At 41.5% G+C, this 17,303-nt stretch overlaps 1 protein-coding gene across 1 annotated transcript in view; it reads left to right on the forward strand.

Annotated features, from left to right (window-relative positions):
• Nucleotides 1-17,303, forward strand: part of LOC108790542 (beta-adrenergic receptor kinase 2) — a 276,398-nt gene that overhangs the window by 238,793 nt on the left and 20,302 nt on the right. Inside the window, exons 12-13 of the mRNA XM_018560833.1 lie at nucleotides 1,844-1,938; nucleotides 7,496-7,603. Of these exons, the coding sequence (XP_018416335.1) occupies nucleotides 1,844-1,938; nucleotides 7,496-7,603 (203 nt within the window). The remainder of the gene's footprint in view (nucleotides 1-1,843; nucleotides 1,939-7,495; nucleotides 7,604-17,303) is intronic.

Below are 17,303 nucleotides of genomic sequence, written 5' to 3' on the forward strand. Positions count from 1 at the left end.
TCCCCAGGATTCCAACGGGGGGTCCAGTAGGCGACCGATTTCGCTGGCGGAGAGCCATCCGTCGGAGGAGCGCATATCGCAGACCCGGAACTTATTGGCATCCCGGAGGTGACAAAATCGGGGCTCGTCTACCCCAGGAGGAAAGTCAGGGTCCCCAAGTACCGGGGTCATGGGCGACGGAAAGGGGGAGAGATCGGAGGAGCGAAAAAGCGACCTAACCTGCGTCAACGTGTGGGCAATAGTGGGGTGAAGACGTGTAGCAGAGGTCAAAGGTGAGGAAAGCCATGGCAATCCCTCCAGGGCATAGTTGGCATCCTCTCCTTCCATATTAACCCATTGCTTGGTCCGCCGGTGACAACACCAATCCAAGACCCGAGCGAGTGCGGCCGCTTTATTGTATTTGGCCATGTCTGGAAGGCCTATGCCCCCTTTGTTTTTGGGAAGAGTAACGGTGTCAAATCGAATTCTCGCTGGGGCGTGGGACCACAAAAAGGCAGTAAACATTTGGCGCAAGCGACGGAAGAACAACGGGGGGATACGGATGGGGAGGGCCTGGAACAGGTATAGTATCCTCGGAAGGATCGTCATCTTGATGGCATTGCATCGGCCAAACCAAGACAGCGATAGGGAGTGCCAGGATAGAAGGTCCTGCTTGGTCTTCTGGAGTAATGGGGCAATGGCGCAGTCCGCAGCCATGTAGGTGCACAGGTATTTCAGGGCGTCGGTCGACCAGGCAAAGGGGAGAGAGGACTGTAAGTACTCCAACTCCGCCCATGGGAGGGAGATATTGAGAGCCGCCGACTTGGAAAAATTGATTTTGAAATTGGAAAGGGAGGAGTAAGACTCAAGTTCACGTAGGAGGGCAGGGAGGGATGTACGCGGTTCCGAAACAAAGAAGATCAGGTCGTCGGCGAAGGCCGCGACCTTATGCTCACCAGAGTTTTTCAATAGGCCGTGGAAGGAAGGTAGGGAACGTATCCGGCAAAGGAATGGTTCCAGGGTAAGTATAAAAATGAGCGGGGAGAGAGGGCATCCCTGCCTCGTCCCGTTGGAGATGGAGAAGATATCCGAGCGGGACTCGTTCACACGGACAGCAGCCGATGGGGATGAGTATAGTGCAGAAATCCATTTCAACATGCCGGGCCCCAAACCTATGTGGCGCAGGGTCGCCTGGATAAAGTGCCACTCCACCCTGTCAAACGCCTTCTCTGCGTCCGTGGATAACAGCATGAGAGGTGACAGGGTGGAGCGGGCATGGTGGATTGCATTGATCACCCTAGTAGTGTTGTCCCTCGGCTCCCGTCCCGGAACAAAACCCACCTGATCCAAGTGCACGAGGTCAGGGATGTAAGGAAGCAGTCTATTGGCTATAATCTTGGCGAAAAGTTTCAAGTCTAGGTTGAGGAGGGCACTTTACCTGTTCTAAGCAGAAGCAATGCTAGGACATTTCCTGAAATAAAACAAAGCTACTGAGTATAATTAAGCTTTACTGTTTATATATGTTGCATCATGTGCCTAATACAAATACATAGGCAACAAATAACAATGTGTGTCTCTACTTTATAATGTGAGGGACTTGTACAAGCTGCTATTTTACATTTTTATGTCTGCCTTATTATAAAAAAAGTGTTTAATGCTAAAAAATTAAATATTAGCCCAGTCCTAGGATGATAATCTAAGAGGCATTGTACAACTGTGCTAGAACTAAGCTATGATCTGTGAGTTTTCATGGACAGACAGGAGAAGTCTCTTTATGTTTAGCTAAGTTCACAAAGATTTACTGGTCATTGCCAGAAGCATATAACTATGCTGAATTATGACAATTTTCCTCTCCTTTTTACAGCCAGCAAATATTCTATTAGATGAACACGGGCATGTGAGGATATCAGACTTAGGTCTTGCGTGTGACTTTTCGAAGAAGAAACCGCATGCTAGCGTGTAAGTATTTTACGGCTCTGATTGTAAATTTTCCTTAGAGTGGCTCCTCTTCTGCAATCCACCTTTTGTACTACATACAACTCTGGGTAATGACATGCCAGATATCCGCATTCTGTAGTTCAAATAACCTCTGATTCTCCAATTTTTTGAGTTGTGTAAATGTTTGCATGCAGCTCTGTCTGACCTGTCCAGAAGTATACAATTCAGCAAACCAAGCCACCATGATTTATAAATTGTAATTGGAGATTGCAGAAATCTACATATATACACTACATTACCAAAAGTATTGGGACGCCTGCCTTTACACGCACATGAACTTTAATGACATCCCAGTCTTAGTCCGTAGGGTTCAATACTGAGTTGGCACCCCCTTTGCCGCTATAACATCTTCAACTCTTCTGGGAAGACTGTCCACAAGGTTTAGGAGTGTTTCTATGGGAATGTTTAACCATTCTTCCAGAAAGTGCATTTGTGAGGTCAGGTACTGATGTTGGATGAGAAGGCCAGGCTCACAGTCTCCGCTCTAATTCATCCCAAAGGTGTTCTATTGGTTGAGGTCAGTCAAATTCCTCCACTGCAAACTTGCTCATCCATGTCTTTATGGACCTTGCTTTGTGCACTGGTGTGCAGTCATGTTGGAACAGGAAGGAACCATCCCCAAACTGTTCCCACAAAGTTGGGAGCATGAAATTGTCCAAAATGACTTGGTATGCTAATGCCTTAAGAGTTCCATTCACGGGAACTAACGGGCCAAGCCAAACCCCTGAAAAACAACCCCACACCATAATCCCTCCTCCACAAAACTTTACACTTGGCACAATACAGTCAGGCAAGTACCATTATCCTGGCAACCACCAAACCCAGGCACGTCCATTGGATTACCAGACAGAGAAGCGTAAATCATCACTCCAGAGTACACGTCTCCACTTCTCTAGAGTCTAGTGGTGGCGTTCTGTACACCACTGCATCTGACGCTTTGCATTGCACTTGGTGACGTAAGGCTTGGATGCAGCTGCTCAGCCATGCAAACCTATTCCATGAAGCTCTCTACGCACTGTTTGTGCCAATCTGAAGGCCACGCAAAGTTTGGAGGTCTGCAGACAGTTGGCGACTTCTGCGCACTGTGCACTTCAGCATGCGCTGACCCCACTCTGTAATTTTACGTGGCCAACCACTTTGTGGCTGAGTTGCTATTGTTCCCAGTTGCTTCCACTTGTTATACCACTAACAGTTGACCATGGAATATTTAGTAGCAAGGAATTTCATGGAACACCTGAATCCAATGATTTGGTGGGGTGTCCCAATACTTTTGGTAATATAGTGTATGTTCTGGAGAATCAACCCATTTGCAAATTGATTAGCTTATCACTACACATGACTTCACGGCTGTAATGAGTTTACTTCAGCATTTTCAGTCTCAGCCAGTAGACTTAGACTTATAACTAAAAACATAATTTCTTTAAATATGTTTTCTTTTTTTTTCCATCAGGTAAATATTACATATTGCAGTCCTCTATTCAGCCAGGGGAGCCTTAAGCTAGTTTTGATATGTTTTCCCCTCCCTTGCTCCTTTAAAATGCCTGCCATTTACCGAGCACAGTAGCGGAAGCTGAAATTTATACACAATGTGGATGTGTCAAAAAAGTGACTCATCTCTTTATGTACAACTCCATCCAAGGTTGTATACACAAGTAATTCTTAAGATTGGCACTTACTGCTATTCTGTCTATTTATATAACCCATAGTGCTCTGGCAATCCTTTGTCACGTATTACATTTTTACTATACATGGTTATAGATCCTACAACACCTTATATCCTAAGATCAGGAAACCCTCTCTGTGTTAGGTTGGTTGTTGTGTGACAACTGCAAATGTAGTGTAGCGTTCAAAAATTCTACTCTGATATGCTGATAAAAAGATGGAAACTAAACTCCAGGCTAATTGCTAGATATACACACACCCCTGCCAGACAGCACAGACAAGTTGGTGAACTCCTTTTTTCTCTACTGCAGCCTAGCAGTATAGCTTGAACATTTGTTTAGTCAGTATGTTTTTGCAAAAATATATTTATGCAGCTGAGACTGATTGGCTTAGCACTGACCTTTATTCTGCCAGTCTCGGTTCTGATGTATGGGATATTACAAAAGTTAGATATCAAGGTAGAGTCAGGTACTTCTATTAAGTGCATTTTAAATACATTTAGTGATTTGGTTTCTTAATGAATGCATAACAACAATTGGTGTTTTTTGTATCTGCCTGGAGATCAGCTTTAAACACTGTGGTCCTTGTTCCATCGAATTTCAACCATGCTCGAAAATGTGTGCCACTAACCAATAAGGATCAGTTCATCATCTCTATACCAAAGGCAATGATACCGTTACTGAGCATACATTAGAAAAATACATTGAGTGGGTTACTGCGAAAGGTCACAATACTGACTGACAATATCTGCCCCCAAACAAAATTGTGATGTAAGTTTTGGGGGAATTTTCCCTTTTAAAGAAACCTGTCAATATAGAAATCTGGGAGCTGCCATTGATAATGCCTTCACTGATTAGTAGTTCTGTGGCCTGGAAAACCATGTGCTTATCATGTGTCAGGACACTATGACATGTACTGGGTCATTGAAGGTAAGATAAGGATGACCGTTCAGGAGTGTGAAACTTCAAGAACTGGCCATCAGTGGCAGCTCCTATGTAACAGATCCATTTGGAGCAAACTTAATGTAAAAAAAATCTGTGTTTCTCTCTGTCAGGTAGGTATAATAGGACTTTTGTTAAGTATGTTAAGTATGTCTGTTAAGGAGCAGCATATACTCTCCTTTCCTTTACCCATCCACTTCTGTTTAACTGCTTGAAGTGAAATAAAGCCTTGGTACTTTTGTGTGTATATAGGAGCATTTGACTTGCTCCCATTTCCCATACCCATACCCATGTGGTAGGATCAATATCCAGGGCTGTCAGGGCCCCTTTTACACCATAGTGCCGAGTTAATCCCACGCACTACTTTATTTTACAGCAACACAATGCATAGTATTGCTGTACCTTGCTGCAATAAGGCAGTCCGGAGGTGCGCTGGGGTGTGATTAAAGTAGCACTAAACTCAGGCGTTAAATCTTAAAAATGCATTCAAGTACCCTAACTATTAACAAAAATGTATCTTATTTGTGTATCACTCAGCTGTAGATCCTCAAATCATCTCTGAATTGGTGCTGACACTGTCCTTCCTTCTGGAGGGTGGCTACTTTTCTTCCCCATGGAACAGTGTGTGTTGTAGAGTATTCACAGCTCCAAGCTTGCTCCCGTGATGGACTACAATTCAGGATTAAACTCCTGAGTTTAGTGTAACTTTAATGCAACACTATGGTGTGAATGGGCCCTTAGTGAGGGAATGAGTGTTAAGCATGTCTGAGCGAAATAGTCTGGTTTAGCACTCATTTAGCACACTTGCTGCTGAATAGGGAGCATTAAAAATACACTAAAGAGGGGGAGCAAACGGCAAACTTAGATCTGGTCCGTTAGTTTATTGGTGTTAAATTGATATCCGTGTTGCACTAAACAGAATTTATATATTTTCAGTAGGTTTATAGCCATGAGTTCTTCTTTTTCAGATTAAATACAAGCTTAATTCTAACATGTAGATTTAGCTCTGCAATTGAATAGAAAATTGCAAAGCCGGGTTCAGCCAGTATTCGAGGCAGGTAATTGTTCTCAGCAAATATGAGATATGCTGTGGAATTACTCCCTAATTACTGTGAGGAATAAAAAAACGGCAAAGAAATCGTATTCCTATGAAGCAGTAAAACAATATCTGCTACCTTTAAATAGTACTAATAATTATGAGTCATTGTGATTCATTGCCCCAGTGTAAACATGCTGAAGAATTGGATCTGTGCTTTTCTACTGCTGCTAGCTTTAAGGAATACTCCCACTGACTTTAAAAGATCTAGAACCGTTGGCACAAAACATGAGGTTCATTAGCAATAATCTGGACACAAAAAAAGGTTAAAACGGCACAGTCAGCTGTCTGGAAAATCCATGGTGTATAAATCCAGTGCTTTAACAATGGCACTGTACTGTTCATGATGACAGCTTCCAGTATTCTTTTAGTGGTCTTCATTGTGAGAGTTAAGCGCAGCTCCATAGTTCACAACCTGTGGAGAACTTCCACACCAGTGCTAAGCAGCAGATGCACAGTGCATCTATGAAGGACTTTTTGCTTATTAGATCACTTAGGAAAAATTGTGCAACTCTACACTAGCATGTTTGTTTGTTTTTAAATGAGAGCAGGCCTGTGAGTATTACAGTGGTCATTTGAACAGGGGGAATGGTACTATTGCCATGGCAGCATAGAGGAGAACATTATTATTTATCAGTTTTAGAAAATCATGGCAGACTGTGAATTTTTTGTTGTAGTGAACCTTTCCATTTCCCAAGCATGCACGTATACAATAGTAGTGCCTTCATAATCTACTTTATCAGCTGAGTCAGTTACATCCCTTATTTCCAGAAAATGTGTAGTCTAAAGCTGGTCATACACCAGTAGAAGTTAGTTTTAAAAAGGTTGTTTTCAGAACATTCTTTTGATTGTTAGATAGTTAATGGAGTCAATCAATTTTGATTGTAGTGACAAAAAAAAAAATCGAAGGAGCAGGATGGATTTTTTTTTTTCCTCAAACCAATGACATTCTAACAGTGAATGTGATTTTTATTCGAGAAAATCCATTAATTTCCAAAATCAAATGTTAAAATCAAACAAAATTTGGAACAAAAATTTACAAGTCTCTGATGGCATTATCAAATATTCTGATAAGATTTTTCTAATGAAAGTTCATTCAAATATTTACCAGTGTATACCCAGCTTAAGCAGACTAAACAGTGCTGCTACTGCTATGCAAATGTTTGATTTGTATCGGCTTCCATTTTTAAACTATACCTTCTGGCTGCATTGACACATAATTGTCACAGGACAGGCAGAAGTTTCTTGGATGTGCAAGCTGTGACTAGCGTCATCCTTTCTAGGGGGAAATAACTGGCCTCTGGTGAAAGACTGGAACCTGCAACTTTTTTGTTATTTTTTTCCCGCGCTTCCCTATTCTAATTTAAAACATGTGTTTGTACTATCTGTACCCTGCTGGAGAAAAGTTCACATGGAAGTTGAAGAGTGAACCAAGATCTAGAAGCCAGGTACACATGCTGTATGACCGTATCTCCCAAAATAACATTAAAAATGATGCAGTCATAAAAGAGAATACATTGAGGTAGAGGTTGTGCAGCAAACTCATTATAGCTTTAAAGCCTGATTTACTTCCATGAATATTTAGGAACAGTAGAGTTTGTTGGCCTTCTTCCCCACAACCCAGCTTCCCAGTGCTGTCATAGTACCATACAAACATACCTTATGTACCTTGTTTCCTTCCAGCTTTATGTCTATGAGGTTATATCCTATTGCTTAACGAATAATCTAATGTACATTCATTTCCGTTCATTGCTTAGATAATGCAGATATTTCAATAAAGAACGTGTCAAGATGTGTTTTTATCTTCCTAATATTTCAGAGGAACCCACGGGTACATGGCTCCTGAAGTGCTGCAGAAGGGCACAGCGTACGACAGCAGTGCAGACTGGTTTTCTCTAGGATGTATGCTCTTCAAACTTCTGAGAGGGTAAGAAACATACCCAAATTCAATGTACCTCCAACATTAATTATTTTTTTATTGTGCTTATTCAAAACAGTAAGGTTTGTGTTCTTGGCACTTACATAACTTAGAGCTAACCAATGTAGGCCTAATGCAGCACAATGGTTGTTTATGAATTGCTAGGTTATCTTCTTGAAATCATTGCTAAAGCCTTTTGTGTAAGTCACATTCAAGTTTCACCCTGGTAACCCTTTACACGCTAAAACATATCTAAATAAATATACTAAATGTGCAGTGTAAAATGGGGAACATGATTCTTTTTGCAAAATGCTCAGATACAACATTATAGTGCCAGCTGAACAGGTGGATTGGTAGGCATTTCGGTGTATCATAATGGTATCTCCTCCAAAAACCAACACCAAATAAAAAATAATAATTATATTTTAATACAATAATAACATCACAGTCTAAAATGTAAAAAAAAGAAACATAACAACATGAAAAGAAACAATGTGTGGTCCCTTCAAAATCCATACCAGACCCTCATCTGAGATAGGGGTCTGGCATGCATTTTAAGGGGGCACCCCATGTAATAACAGACAAACATAATGTGGGGATATTAGGAGTCCCTTTCACGTCAGAGTCCCCCTTTCTCATCAGTGTCATCCATTACATCAGGAACCCCTCTTCACATCAGGAGCCACCTTTTCTCACACTAAGAGCTGCTCTTCACATCAGAGGCATGGCGCTATGTAAAAAATTTTGAGGAACCCCAGGGTGCCATGTCACCCTGGTTGAGAAAGGCTGCACTAAATACTGTACAGTTAGGTCTTAGACATCTTGAACAACCTTTCTTTAAAGATAATTATCCCATGTAGGCACGTTTATTTTAAATATTTACAGTTCCTTTGTTAGGCCTTTTTATTAATTTTGCTGACTAGACGGGCATAAGTTCTGTTACAATGAGACATGATGGAGAACAAAAGCAAGCTTACTTTCCAACTCTAAATGGAATGGAAGCCAAGATATTCACAGGTATCTGACTGTCATGTTACATTACAGGAACCAGCTCTCCATGGCTCTCAGACAAAAACTCCCTACTTGGAAATACATTGTCCTGGAAAAAATAGCTGCCTGGGTTAAAATGTGCACCCTCTGTTCATTTGGAATGATGAGCTCTGTTCTGTATCAATATAAACATAATTATGTTGTAGGAAATGGCATTTTTATCTGCAGCAATATATAAGATCAAATATGGAACAAAACCCATCATGTAGATGTTGTATCTCGAGTGTGCTATACTGTAGGATAAAATTGCAGTACAGCATACAAAATGTTATGGCTTGTGGAGTGAACTTCTAATGTGTTCATTATAATACATTCTAAGATGTATTTTATGTGCTGCTATTTTAGCCATATATTTGTATTTGAATGTAGGTTGACATCTTTATTGTTCATGTGTATGCTATCAGTGCCAGCTAGATGTGTGCCAGTTTGCCCCTTGAGCCTTTTGTGGCCCATTTGTAGATTATGCAAGGTAAATAAAAGTTTAAATGCAAATCCCTTTTGCAAGATACAGGTATGTGAAAATCGCAATTCAGTACAGTTTAGTTATGACATGGAAGCATTCACTGTATGATTATAGGCGATGGGACACGTGAGCAGGCATAATTGCAAAGTTGTGCATGTATTTATTTGGAGTTGCAGTGTTCTACAATATGTCCATGTGTACGGATGAGTTTTATGTCTTATATAGCTGCATAGCCTGTAACAGGAAAAAAAAATCTCATATCCTGAGGGATAGTGCTTGGGGCATGAGGAGGAAATGGGCATTGAAACACATCTCTGCTAGCAATTATTTCCTTCACACAACTAAGACAAAGTGTTTCATCCTATCTGCACTATAAAATCATGGGGCACCACAACAAAGGTGCCTCTTGAACTGGTTGCATAATGCCGCCTGACAACTACTTTTGTTGTGAAGAATCCCTTTCTCGTTATATTTCTCATGTAATTTTGTGATTGCTGCATTGATTTTCTTGGGTCCAAGCTGTACATAAGAAAAAAAATTAGACTAGGTGGCATATTTATGAAGCAGTAAATATGACATTCCTCAAACATTCACTACAGGTGTGTTAATTGTAACTGTAATTTCCAAAACGTGCACCTAGAAGATTCACTGGCACAAAATGTCTGGTGAATGTCACATGCACTGCTTTATAAATATTCCCTGTTTGGTCATTTCCAGAGCTAATTCAGCTTATCACTACATGTACACAACAGTCCAAATAAATCTCTAAGTGAAAGTTACAATTATGAAATATCCTTCTTTTGTACTTAAGTTTCCCTGTGATACAAATCACAAGCTGATAAGATGAATTGATTTTGATACCAGTAGCTTTAATGGGTTATAGACTTTCTGAAGACCATGCAGACCAACACTGAGGAAAGAAATTACTCTTCCTAATGTTCACCATACGTGTTAAAAATATATTGTACAATCTCATTTAGATCTACAAACAACTATTTAACATGAGGGCCCACCTGATTTGTATACGGATTGATTGTATAGAGTAGATGGGCACTCATATTACATAGTTTTAGAAAAGTTTTTATAAAATTGATTGTACAGAGGTGGTACAGTCTGATTTAATGGCGAGCTTGAGGTAGATGAGAAATCTCAAGATTTACTTGCATACTTTTCATATCTGTAATCATGAAATCAGCAACTAGCATCTTTAGGTCAACATTGGCAGTGACAACCCCCAAGGAAAGGTTTGTGTTAAATGCCACTGGAATGGTCACAATTGTGGGCTCCAGCTGACATTTTGAAAAGGCGAAGACCCTATGAAAGTTCCCACATTTTACATATTTTGTATTTGAGCTTTAAGCCCCACTTTGTGGGTACAAAGGTGAGCCCTGTACTGATGGAACAGTAGTTTACGTCACAGGATGCAGGAAATGGTAAGTAGGGTGCTGAAAGGGTTGGTGTAATGTAGTGCATAATGCACAACATCCTGTGGCTTACACTGTAAAAAAATAAAATGAATATGCAACGTGATCAAGGTTTTTTGTTTATTGAGGTGCGTTTGAGTTTATTAATTTTTAATAGGCTGTTTAACGTGGCATGATGCAACTCATCAATGCAAACACATACATTGCAAACATGGACCGTGAGAAAGAATGCAGAAATTTACACTTGACAGCAGAACTGGAGTAGAGGTCATTTTTGGGGAATTCTCTATTCCTGTGGTCTCTCTGTGGAAAAAAGTACAGAAAGCTACAGACAGCAGACCAACAGAAGTCCTAACCCTTCTCAACTTTATCCAAAATGAAAAAAAAGTTTTGAATGGGATTACAATTTGTTAGGGTTCGTGTTAGGTTTTGAGGGAGTTGCATGTTTGATGAGTTAAATGCTCCTTTTAGTTTAAGTGTTGGGTCAAGTTATGGGTTACATGCTTAGGCACTGGTTAAGGATCTAGTGTTAAATGATGTTGGGTAGGTTCAGTACTAAGGCATTATTTTAACAGTTTAGCTGGGAGGGTGTCTGCAATTGTCAGGGGGCGCTTTAGTGGTGGAATACCTTTTTGTGTAAAGGACATGGAGTGAAACTTTGTGATCTTCTTCTTTTTTTTTTTAAACGTATTTCTTTTAAAAGCTTTGTAACTAAGAAAAAACGCCCGGATCCCAGCAGTGACATTCTGAAGTGCTGCAGTGCCAGTAATATATTGGGGCTTTCTAGAACAAAATATGTATATGTACTGGTACAAAGAATGTACACATAAAAGGCCTGCAGGGTTGCTTATATCATTCTCTCCTATCACAGTCCTTTAGCAGCTGGTACTTGAGTTCATTAAAATGTATTGTCATCACAATGCTTCTTGTTAATTTAATCCTCTGACCAGTGGTAATATCTCATTATAGTGCAGATACAATAACAGTTGTACAAAGCTGTGCAGCTAGCTGATCTAAGAGGCTCAGCAACCTAATTTTGGAATGGCTGAAGAAAAAAAAAAAAAACTTTCTTTTTTTCCCCAGCATTTAATTTCTCTTCAGTCACTTTTCCTCTTAATAGGGAAATGTGTTTTTATAGGTATTGAGACGTCTCACGGAACAGAGTAAATTATGTCTTGTAGCTTCGTATGTTGACATCAAATTATAAAGAGCTTGCATCCAGTAGTAAAGATTAGATTAAAACAGAGCCCGCAGGACCAATTTCAGCTGATGATTGGGAATCAGGACAGCAGGCAAGCCAAAAAGATTATGTGCAGGGTACAACACGTACAAAGAGCTGCAGTCTTGTAAAATTTATCTATATTTCTAAACTTGTATCCAGGTGGCAGTGTGCTTCCTGGTCCGGAAAAGAGCTGTCAGTGCACTATCCTAAAACCAAGCTGAAAGGTGACCCAAGCCACCCATTTGGTCTTCCTGTGGTCACATGCTTAGGACTCCTTTAGTTCTGCATGTCTGTCTTATATAATCCATTTTTGCTTTATACAAGTTTATTGCTGAAGATATGTCAGGTACATTATTTCTGCATTATGTTATCGATCAGGTTTATGTGTTACTAGGTGATTAAAGTATAATATTTAAATAGGTAACCATAACAATGAACTTTTCTTATTGGTTCCTTTACCTCTGTTAAATATACAGTTACTAGTGTTTTGTTATATGCATTCAACAAGTGCAAAACTTGTTGAACCTGACTGTTATCTGTTGCATTGTTCCCAGCTATCTTTGAGGACTACAGAACCACACTTTTCTATGTTATGTAGAAGAGGCGTAGAGGAGACCTCTGTAGTAGTTTGGAACCAAATCCCTATTTCACTCTTTCCTCCTCCGTTGTCCCTCTTTTTGATCTGATGTACAGATATTTATAAAAGGTTCTATTTCAATACCAAAAGTGTTATTCTGCACTAAAATCTTTATCTTATCCCTTTAGTTATTGTGTTTGCTATTTGAAAAAGCTGGTATATAGAAAAACTAATAGTGAAAAAATTCAATTCTGGATTTGCCTAATAATTTTTTGGCATAAAAAAAAATCCTAATGGGTCATAGAACTGAGGGTTTGACAGGGGAGTATCTATTGCCTCAATACATTGTGAAGCAAGGTGTCCCTCTTTCTTTTCTCAGAGAATTGGGAGGTATATCTACCTGAATTGCAGAACATCACCATCAATCATCAGAACTTGTGTGAGGCAGGTTAGAAAAGAACAGTGGATTCCTTATCAACTAATGTTTTCTTTATTGTGAGTCTGATCCTACAGGGATCGGGGATTTTTTTCTCTTCACAAAAGTGGCGTTTTATTTTAATCAGACAAGCATATTTTAGTTTTTTGCTTAAGCAGAAATGTTTTAAAACTTTTCTGCTTTGCCAGTTCATTTGTTTTGGGTGTCTTAGCTGTTACCACCAAGGTTGACCAACCTTGGTGGTAAGATTTTGTGATTATCATTGTGTAATATACCTTTTAGAACAAGGACCAGTCTTTCTTATATGGCCACTGTGCACAAAACGCAGCCTGCCTATAAAGCAGTCCGAGCCAGTAATGTTGGCCTTTCAGGTGGAAACTGCTGCTTGTTTGTTGTAACACAACTTTCCACCTGAGTTGAATGAACACATGAGCACCATAATAAGCTTGGACAGCAACTGAGCAAATGCATTGCTGTTCACGGTTGAGCAGCCATGGGAAGTGTGTCCAAAAGGGCAGGACTTCCCTGTAGCTGTTTGCCCGTGCTTCTTTTGTGTTGGGGTTTCCCAATCATTTTCATTTTATTCTATTTATTTTTGTAGACCTGTTCTGGAATTTAGCAGCATCTACCTTCCTATTAACCTCTGCTGTGCTGGGAATAGAATGGCTTGCCCTACGACTGTACTTCAAACTGTATCCACCTTTTAACTGTTGTGAAACATTGGGAAATAAATGTAAAAACGGTGCTGTGCTTGTAAATCAGAAAACTTCAATCTCTTGGTATTGTTTTTCTATAATAGCATACTCCACTCCAAAAAATGAAAGGAACACTTTTTAGTCAGAGTATAGCAGCAAGTCAATGAAACTCCAGGGATATTGATTAGGTCAGTTATGTAGCAGAGGGGGTTGTGAATCAGTTTCAGCTGGTTTGGTGTTAAAAAAAATTAACAGTTGCACTAGATGGGCAACAATGAGACGACCTCCAAAACAGGAATAGTTTTACAGGTGGAGGCCACTGACCTTTTTTTTCCCTACTCATCTTTTCTGACCGTTTTTCACTGGTGTTGCATTTGGCTAGAGTCAGTGTCACTACTGGTAGCATGACATCTGGACCCTATAGAGGTTGCACAGGAATGCCAAATCCTCCAGGATGGCACATCAACACGTGCTTTTGCCAGAAGGTTTGCTGTGTCTTCCAGCACAGTCTAAAGAGCATGTAGGAGATTCCAGGACACAGGCAGTTACTCTAGGAGTGCTGGACAGGGCCGTGGAAGGTCCTTAACCCATCAGCAGGGCCGGTATCTGTTCCTTTTGTGTAAGGAGGAACAGGATGAGCACTGCCAGAGCCCTACAAATTGACCTCCAGTAGGCCACTGGTGTGAACGTCTCTGACCAAACAATCAGAAACAGACTTCATGAGGGTAGCCTGAGGGCCCGACATCCTCAAGTGGGCCCTGTGCTCACTGCCCGGCACCGTGGAGGTTGATTGGCATTTGCCATTGAACACCAGAATAGGCAGGTCCACCACTGGCACCCGTGCTTTTCACAGATGAGAGCAGGTTCACCCTTAGCACATGTGACAGACGTGAAAGGGCCTGGAGCAGCCATGGAGAACGTTATGCTGCCTGTAACATCGTTTAGCATGACCGGTTTGGTGGTGGGTCATTGATGATCTGGGGAGGCATATCCATGGAGGGACACACCAACCTCTACAGGCTAGACAATGGCACCCTGACTGCCATTAGGTATCGGGATGAAATCCTTGGACCCATTGTCAGACCGAACGCTGGTGCAGTGGGTCATTGGTTCCTCCTGGTGCACGACAATGCCCAGCCTCATGTGGTGAGAGTATGCCGCCAGTTCCTTGAGGATGAAGGAATTGATACTACTGAATGGCCCCTATGCTTGCCTGACCTGAATCAAATCTCGGTCCATCGGACGCTGCCAGGTTGCACCTCAGTCTGTTCAGGAGCTCAGTGATACCCTGGTCCAGATCTGTGAGGAGATACCCCAGGACACCATCCGTCCTCTCATTAGGAGCATGCCCCGACATTGTGAGGCATCCATACAAGCACGTGGGGGCCATACAAACTGAGTACCATTTTTTGAGTTGCTGCAATGAAATTTCAGCACAATGGACTAGCCTGCTGTATCATTTGTTCACTTCTTTTTTTTTTCACTTGATTTTTGGGGTGTCTTTGAATTCATCCCTCTGTAGGTTGATAATTTTTCATTTCCATCAAACGATGTGGCATCCTCTCATTACGAACACATTACCCAGTCCAGTATGCAGTAGATATCCAGTGTGATATTTTTCCCCATTGAGATCTGATGTGTTTTCAAAGTGTTCCTTTAATTTTTTTTGAGCAGTTTATTTATCAAGAAACTGCATCAACACGTTGACAATAAAATGCTAATGCTTTTACTTATTTCCTCTGCAAGACCCATAAGTGCCTCAATACCCTGTTTCCCCGGAAATAAGACCTAGTACTATTTTTGGGAATTGCTAAAATATAAGATCTACCCCGAAAATAAGACCTACTTGTGACCATTCCCAGGGCCGGTGCTGGCATAAGAGGGGACTTGAAGAGAGAATCAGCGGTGCCAACGAAGCCAGCGCTAGAGGAAGCAAGGCAGCATCGGAGGGAGCAGAGCCGCATAAGCCGATGCTTCCTCTATAGCGCCGGCTCCTGTCACAGGCGGAGAGGTACCAAATGCACTCCGCCTGTGAGGATACGATAGTGAAAGTGCGCTTCGCTCATTCTGGCCAGCTATTGGTTAGCAAATTGCTCTTGGAAAGGTTGCCCTGATCAACATATTATTGTAAATGAATACATGTAGACTGTTGTACATGAATAATTGTGGATTGTTGTACATAAAAAAAATAAGACCTGCCCCGAAAATAAGACCTAGTGTGTTTTTTTTTTAGCCAAAAAATATATATGACAGTGTCTTATTTTTGGTGAAACACGGTACCTACTTTCGATTTGTATAGATGTTTCTTTGTGGAATGAAAATATCGACCTCGTTTTCTATAGGCTATCTAGCTAGCAGCTATCTACCCTGTTTCCCCAAAAATAAGACCTACCCCGAAAGTAAGACCTAGCACTATTTTTCAAGATTCCTGTAATATAAGACCTACCCCGAAAATAAGACCTGGTTTGGTGGTAGCATGTGAGGGGGAACTTGCAGGAGACATGGTATCAGCCTGCAGGGACACACTGTATTAAGGGGATGACAGGGGACTCTCTCCAGACAGTTCAGTGACAGGGAGCACTCCAGTATCATACTTCACCAACTGCTGTCCCCCTGAAGGCACTGCTTAATGTAATGGTACTGTACTGTAATGTGTACCGGTAAATGGTACTGTACTTTACCGCGCTGTTCACTGTCTGATGTCCCCACTGCTGCACCGCTGGTACCACTGTCCCTGGTGGCAAAGGAAGCCTGCGCTGTAGAAAGCAAGGCTGCGGCGGCGGGGGGAGCAGAGCCGTATTAGCCAATACTTCCTCTATAGCACCAGTTACTGTGACAGGCGGAGTGATACCAGATAACTTTAGATTGTTGTACATTTTGTTGCACATTAAAAAAAAATAAGACATCCCCTGAAAATAAGACCTAGTGTGGTTTTTGGGGGCTAAAAAAATATAAGACTGTCTTATTTTCGGGGAAACACGATAGCTATACAGTTTTGGCCGCAATTCTTCCATGAAGACCACTTCTGTCATGACTTTTCCGGACAGTAAATGGGTGTACCTGGGTCCCACTGGTTTCCACCTGTTCAGTGTTGATGGCACTGCTGACATTTTCCGATGTCAAAGGGAAGTAAGCATGATCTGCTGCATTGTTTTCTTGGCTGACCACTGCATCTACGGTACTCATCGTTGCCCGTTTCTTTGTGCTTCTTTAAAAGAACTTGGCAGGAAAAAACAAAAAAAAATCTGTCTTTACAAGTTGGACACCCCGGTCCATACTTAAACTAAAGCAGCACACCCTTCCACATACTTCATTACCCCCAAACTGCCACAGATAGGACTCAGGTCGCAAAACTTTCCAAGAACTTGAACAGCACATCTTGAAACCCCAGTCTGCTTTGAAATCTGCCTGGGAGAGACCTTACTTATGCAGTATAACTACCTAGTGTCTTGTTGCTGTGCTCAGTCTTGTGTGACTTGTGCGGTGAAACTGTCTTCCACAACCTCACCTTAGTAGCAGAGTTTGGCTGTTCCTCTCTCATTTGTATGCCTCCTACACAGCTGTTTCTGTTAAAAGAGAACTATGGGGTAAGTTTTTTTTTACCCATAGTTCTCTTAAGGGTCACGGGAGGACTATACTTCTTTGACCCAAAGCTCAGAATATCGCAAGCTACAGCTGAGACCACCGTAGCAGGGACGGATCCCGACAATGCTGTAGAGATCCACCCAGCTGTGTAAATGACAGCTGGCTCTGCCTATCTAGAGGCAGAGCCAGCTGTACCTGCCCCCTCCCCCGTCCGTTCCTCCAGTCAGCACTGGAGGATTGGAGCGAGGAGGATCGCT

The sequence above is a fragment of the Nanorana parkeri genome, unplaced genomic scaffold (assembly GCF_000935625.1).
Source record: "Nanorana parkeri isolate BGI_ZX_2015 unplaced genomic scaffold, ASM93562v1 scaffold18, whole genome shotgun sequence".
In the NCBI taxonomy this organism is placed as follows: domain Eukaryota; kingdom Metazoa; phylum Chordata; class Amphibia; order Anura; family Dicroglossidae; genus Nanorana; species Nanorana parkeri.